Here is a 7,285-nt window from a genome sequence, read left to right as displayed (position 1 = left end):
CTTTAGAAACTCATAGGGAAAACACACAAGCTTTTATTTCCTTCAAACTCATTCTGATCCTACAAGCACACAAATGGTTTCCTTTTATAGGCAAGGAACCATAATAACAACAAGCATAGTAAAGCACACCTAACCAGACATAATTATACAATAAGACAAACAACTTTTCTAAAAGTTGTTTTCTTGTTACACTTTAATTATTCAACTTTTCTAAAAGTTGAATTATTGCACACTCCTTAAATCACAACCACACACTTGTTTTTTAACTTTAGACATCATCATTAGTATCAGTACTAATGGACAGATTCAAAGCTCTCCTTTCTTCTGAGCGGACATCACCATACATCTCTTTCCACCAAGGTTTGTCTGTTTTGGCTTTCTCTTCAATCATCTCCATCATGACATCAGCATTTGGTTCCATGAGATCATCTTCTATTGGATCAATAATCAGATCAACTTGCATTAGATCTAGGCCTTGTGAAGAACTTGGGCCTGGGTCATGCGAAGAGTTTGGCTGATCTTCTGGTTCTTCATACCCATTGAGCTCTTGGACATGATTTAACAGGGCTGTTTTGGCACAGGGATCTAATGGATAATCATTAAAATATCCCCATAAGTAAGCAATATTCTGGGACCAAATAATTCCATCGGGCCTTTGCCAGTAAGGTCTGTGAATGATGAAGATGACAGTTATTCTTGAATTTTCTTCTTGTGTTTTTCCTTCTTGTTCTTTGGATAGAATGAACTTGTGCAGTTCCTTTCTCCACATGGTAATGGAGCATACCATTCCAACAAGGTCCATAAAAAGTAATCTGTAGCTTGAGGAGTCATGAGAATCTCATAGGTTCTCTGAATCTTGAGAGCAAGAGGAACTGAATGGTTGACTGTGAGACACCATATACTCCAGAGTGTTTTTTACGTAATGTCATAACCTACATCACAAAAAACTTGTAAAATATGCAAGAAAGGAATTTCTGGGTTAAAGACTGAAGGGATAACATCTTTTGTTTTCATGGTTTCATGGGTGTAATGAAAGTAAAAGTCTTCAGTAAACTTTTGAATTTGATAGACTGAGGTAGGTTGACCTAATTCTGGAGGATAGACTCTTTTATGCATGGCTGCTATGGGTAATGGTTCATGCATGAATATCAGAGGAAAAAGGACAGTGGCTATGCTGGAAATGACTTGAACAGGTGCTTTAGGTTTGGAAGGTCTGGATAGGAGGTCAGTGATGATATTGTGGCTTCCTTTGATATGTTTGACAGTGAAATTATATCTAGAAAACCAATCTTTTAGTCTGAGGATCTGAAGGTCTGGTTGCATTTTGTTTTTGAACTCTAGGATTTTTGGAAAAGAGGAATTATTCATCTAGACTTCAAAATTATGACCACGAAGATGGAAATCAAATTTTTTGATTCCATTTTTGACTGCTAGGGCTTCTTTATAAGTGGTATGATAATGTAGCTCTGCATCTGTGAATTGACCACTTGCATGTCCACAATAATATTTTTTGTTGTCAGCCTCTTCTATCAGGACGGCTCCCCAGAAATGATCACTGGCGTCTGTTTGAAGAATTCTTTTACCAGTACTGGGAATTTTCAAGGATGGTGGATTCTGAGCAATCTTTTTCAGTTCTTTGACTGCTTGGGTTTGTTCTGAACTCCAAGGAGGAGGATTTTTCTTTAGAAGCTTTGACAATACACTAGTGTATTTCGCTGCATGAGGAATGAAATCTCTAACATAATTAACTATTCCTAAGAACTGTTGAATTTGTTTCACAGTGAGATTTTCATCAGGATAATCTGCAAGTCCTTTTGCAATGTGTGGCTGTGGTTGATACATTCCTTTGGAGAAATGCATTCCCAGAAAATCAACTTCAGTCTGGGCAATATAGATTTTTTTCTCAAAAAGCATGATCCCATGTTTGTCAGCTAATTCTGCAAACTGGTTGAGCAATTTCCTATGTTCTTCCATATTTTTGGAAAAAAGAAGAACATCATCAATATAGATAAGAATTGTATCCAGGAGTGGAGCAAAGATTCTGGTCATTGCTTTCTGAAAGAGGGAATGAGCCACTTTAAGACCAAATGGAAGCACTTTCCATTGGTACTGCGCATTTGGAATGCAAAAAGCAGTCTTGTATCTGTCTGCAGGGTCTAATCCAAGTTGCCAGAAACCTGATTTCATATCAAACTTGGAAAATATATGAGCATCCTTAAAAAGAACAAGAAGAGTCTCAACCTTTGGAATCAGAAACTTATCATCCTGCAAGAAATGATTCAAGGGCTTATAATCAATCACCAATCTTTTCTTGCGTCTGATCTCTGATCTTTTTTCCACATAAAAGGCTTGGCATGCCCATGGAGATTTAGTAGGTTCTATCAAACCTTGCTTCATCCTGTCTCGCCAATTGAAGATCTAAAGGAGACATTCCTGGGTGAGTTGCTTTGGTTGGATTGACATCTTCATTGAGCTTGAATGGAAGCTGTACAAAAAATTCTTCAAACTTCCACACTGGGCTTTGGTATTTCTGGACTTAAATAGAACACTTCATTTATGGCAAAGACTGGGACATCACTATCAAAAGTTTCTGAATCAGAGGAGGAATCTTGTAGAGCAAAGACAGTCTCTTCATCTCCAGTACTTTGTTCAGAATACAAGGATTCTACATCTCTTTCGTCAAGATTTAAAGCAGTTATCATCTTTACTGCTTTATCTGACTTGTTAGGGCAGTTCTTTGCAAAATGACCCTTCTTCTTGCAAATAAAACATTTCTGACCTTTATTCTTCCCACGAAACTTCTTCTTCTTGAAGAACCTATATTGTCTCTGGGACCTTTTGCCTTTCTGCTTCTTGTTGTATTTCTTGAAATGATTCTTTTTCTTGGTCTTGCAATCACAGTTGTTATCTTTGCATTTTATCTCCAGATAAGACTTCTTACAGGCTTGAGTATATTTTGATCTTTGGTTCATCAGATCAGTCATATACTTATGCTGCTTGCAGAGTTTGTCAACCGCTTCAAGAGTCAGTTGGTGGATCTGTCCCATAGTAAGGGCTTTGAAATCTTTGCCTTGAGCAATTGTCATCCTGTTTAATTCTGGTTGAATCTCTTTAGGAAGAGAAGCCACATAAGTGTTTTTGAGGCTTGGATCATTGTATCCATTCAACAAATAGAATCTCTGCATCATCCTTTTGAAATGCTTTTCTAGATCTTTTATGTTCAAAGAGCAGCACTTCATCTCAAAAAATTCCTGCCTGTTTTTCTTGTCAATAATGTCTCCATCTCCAATGAATTCCTGGTGGAGGACTCCGAGCATACCAGAGGAAGTACCTACTTGGTGAAGTTGATCTTGTGTGACACTTCCCAAGTTATGATACCATTCCTTGAGAGAACCAACCATTCTGGAACAAAATTCTTCCATGACTTTGTAAGGGTCAGCATTAGCAACTAAGAGCTTAGTATCAATCCATGCTCCAAATTCCAAGAGTCTTTTTCTCCAAAGGTTTGGAGAAATATCATCAAGCGTAAACCATGGTCCTGCTGCAGTTGGTTTCTTAGTTTGATTTCTGCTGATAGCATCACCTGTTTCAGACTCAGGAGAATCATAGTAAGATTCAACTCTGAATTCTGCAGTTCTGGCCATCAGTATGCTAGTAATGTCAGCATAATTTGCTTCTGAAAGATAAGAAGAATCTAACTCATCAGATTGTTCTTCTTCAGAAGTTTCAGGTGTGGTTTCAGGAGTAGGTGTGGTTTCAGGAGTTTTATGATCTGGTTTTGGTTCAAGAACAATCTCAGATGAATCAGAACTCTGAGAGGTTGAGGAAGACTCTGTTGTTTCAGAGGTTTGGGATTCATCTGTGTCTTGGGGTTTTGCTTGGATTATGGGAAATTGGTCTTTAAGATCTACAGTTTCAAAGGTTCTTTTTGAAGAGCTGGGATTATTCATACGATCTGTAGAGTCTGAGGATAAAGAAGGAGTCGTGTCCATTCTAGTTCTAGATGAATGTTTTCTAGAAGTAGAAGGTTGTTTTCCTCTTTCTCTTCTGGGCTTTCGGTCATAAGGCTGGCTGGTTGGAAAAGTTCAAGGTTTTGGAGGACGAGGGTTGGTCCAGAATTCTGATGGTTTTTGAAAAAGAGAATAATAATTTGGCATAGGAGGTGGTAGAAAGGGATTGTAGCTTTCTGTTGGTTCTGGCTTTTGTTGGGATCTGATGTTTTGTTCAATGATTCTCTCCAGATCTTGAATTTCTGCTTTCAACCTCCTGATCTCTCCATCTCTCATATTGGCTTATGGAGTAAAGCCTAGCTTTTTTATCTCTTCTTCAAGCTAGGCTATCTGCTGCATGCTCTTCTCATAATGCTTTCTCATCCTCTTTGAAAGATGTTGTAGACGATTGTCAACTGTATCCATCTGATTGCAAATCTTTTCAACCTTATTGTCAAGTCTTTTCAGAATAGAATTCTGGGCTTGAGCATTTGCAGTCTGTCAATTGAGAACTTCTTCAGCTTGGCTTAATGGCTTCAGCTTTCCATCTGGCTGGACTTCTCCTCGATTAATCATAGGCTTGGTGGTGATTTTTGTGGTTGGGTCAATATGTCTTTCTAAAGGAGGAAAATCGTGTTGTGAAAACATTATACAAGGTATGGGTTCAGGATGGTGTTTTGGAGACTAGGTTATAAGGTTAGAGTCATTTGGTGGTTCAGGTGGAAGTAGTCATATAAAGATAATTCTGAAAAGTTTTTTTTTTTCACTTTACACGTTAACGATGTGATTGAGGAGAGAGAAGAAAAGCAACTTTTCAGTTTTACACAAAGTACGACCGGTCGTACTTTGTGTAAAACACCTAAAATGACACAAGCTTGTGTCAGTCAAAAGTATATTTCTTTTTCCCTATATATATAAATAAAATCATTTCTACAGCCGTTTTATGTACAACAACGACATATGTATTGTTATGATTTGCACATTTAATATATTTTAACAAGAGAGAAATTCCGAAATCAATAGTTCTCATTTTCTCTTCGTGCAATCATTAAGTAATTAATTAAAATCTTTTTCTTTAAGTTGACTCAATTTTACAATGTTGTTTTTCCAAAATCATGTAAGATTCATTTTGCACAGGGGAAGAACTAAGCTAACACTTAGATGATTGGAAGAACAATCTTAAGAGTTGTGTTCCCCAAACAACATAGTCGCTGGTTCCTCTTTTTCTCAACCTCTCACTCCTCGGACGACATAGGAACCTGCATTGTCTCCCTTCAATCTTGTGCCCACAACACAAACCTCTCCAAAGGAAAGGAACTTCATTCCCACTTGCTCAAAAATGGTTTCTTTGCATCCCCATTTGCCATCACCAGCCTTATCAACATGTATTCCAAGTGCACCCTTATGGACTATGCCTTCAAAGTCTTCAACTACCCCACTTTTCATGATAAAAATGTCTTTGCCTTCAATGCAATCATTGCTGGGTTCGTTGCAAATGGGCTTTCCCAAGATGGGTTTGGTCTTTATAGGCAAATGCGGCATATGGGTATTGTTCCTGATAAGTTCACGTTCCCATGTGTGATTAGAGCGTGTGGTGATGCTGTGGAGGATTTGGAGGTTAAGAAGATTCATGGGTTGTTGTTTAAACTTGGGTTGGAATTGGATGTGTTTGTTGGCAGTGCTCTGGTTAATACTTACTTGAAATTTGGATTGGTGGTGGAGGCACATAAGGTGTTTGAGGAATTGCCTGTTAGAGATGTTGTGCTCTGGAACTCCATGGTCAATGGGTATGCGCAGATTGGGCGGTTTGAGGAGGCTCTGGGTGTGTTTAGGAGGATGGGGGAAAATGGGGTAGTTCCTTGTAGATATACAGTTACTGGTGTTTTGTCTATATTTTCTGTGATAGGTGACTTTGCCAATGGACGAACTGTTCATGGGTTTGTGACAAAAATGGGTTATGACTCCAGTGTTGTTGTTTCAAATGCATTGATTGATATGTATGGGAAATGCAAATGTATTAGTGATGCCTTGAATGTATTTGAGGTGATGGATGAGAAGGATCTCTTTTCATGGAACTCAATCATATCGGTTCATGAACGATGTTGTGATCATTATGGAACTCTGACGTTTTTTGATAGGATGCTACGAAACAGGGTTCAGCCTGATTTGGTTACGGTTACTACAATACTACCAGCTTGTACACATCTAGCGGCCTTGATGCATGGTAGAGAGATACATGGGTATATGATTGTAAATGGGTTGGGGAAGGAAGGAAGTAACAATGATTTTGATGATGTTGTGTTGAACAATGCTTTGATGGACATGTATGCAAAATGCGGAAATATGAGAGATGCTCGCATGGTTTTTGATAGTATGAGAGAGAAAGATGTTGCCTCATGGAACATCATGATCACGGGTTATGGAATGCATGGTTATGGAGATCATGCACTGGATGTGTTTTCTCGTATGTGTCAAGCTCAAATGGTACCTAATGAAATCAGTTTTGTTGGATTGTTATCTGCATGCAGCCATGCTGGCATGGTGAAGGAGGGGCTTGAGTTTCTGGTAGAAATGGAGTCAAAATATGGTGTTTTTCCATCCATTGAACACTATACATGTGTGATTGATATGCTTTGTAGAGCAGGGCAGCTTATGGAAGCTTATGATTTAGTGCAAACGATGCCCTTTAAGGCCGATCCTGTAGGATGGAGATCTTTGTTAGCGGCGTGCCGGCTCCACAAGGATATGTATTTGGCTGGGATTGCTGCAAGTAAGGTGATTGAACTTGAGCCAGGCCATTGTGGAAATTATGTATTAATGTCAAATGTTTATGGAGTTCTTGGTCGATATGAAGAAGTATCTGAGGTGAGACATACAATGAAGCAACAAAATGTAAAAAAGAGACCAGGTTGTAGCTGGATTGAGCTTATGAATGGTGTGCATGTTTTTATAACGGGTGATAGGACTCATCCCCAAACTAACTTTATTTATGCTGGTTTAAATTCATTGACAGCAGTTCTGCAACAGCATGGGTATGTCCCTTATATGTAGCAGTTGGTATGCAAAAAAAGTTAGGCATGCATGACGACATTATTATTGGAATGGATACTAATATGTTGAAGGGTAGACCAATAATGTTTTGGCCCTTCCATCTTGCATTACAGATAAAGCAACCTTGGCGTACCATCCTATAGATGGCAAAAATCTAGGAAATATTATTTGCAGATGTTCAGATTGTAAAAAAGGTTCTGTCTATTGAATTGATTTCAACAATGATAGGCTACAACATATATACA

The 7,285-nt window shown here is 38.4% G+C and overlaps 1 protein-coding gene across 1 annotated transcript; it reads left to right on the top strand.

Moving 5' to 3' along the window:
- The first annotated feature begins 5,150 nt into the window (after positions 1-5,150).
- On the top strand, positions 5,151-7,040 carry LOC133287595 (pentatricopeptide repeat-containing protein At3g14730). Its single transcript, XM_061485234.1, has one exon. It carries the CDS (start codon positions 5,151-5,153, stop codon positions 7,038-7,040), a length of 1,890 nt encoding a protein of 629 aa, XP_061341218.1.
- Positions 7,041-7,285: the final 245 nt, after the last annotated feature.

Source organism: Gastrolobium bilobum, unplaced genomic scaffold, assembly GCF_033153095.1.
Source record: "Gastrolobium bilobum isolate Gb01-03AN ecotype WA unplaced genomic scaffold, APGP_CSIRO_Gbil_v1 utg2365, whole genome shotgun sequence".
NCBI lineage: Eukaryota > Viridiplantae > Streptophyta > Magnoliopsida > Fabales > Fabaceae > Gastrolobium > Gastrolobium bilobum.
The sequence above is the reverse complement of the archived record's forward strand: the minus strand, read 5'-3'. Positions and strand labels throughout refer to the sequence as shown.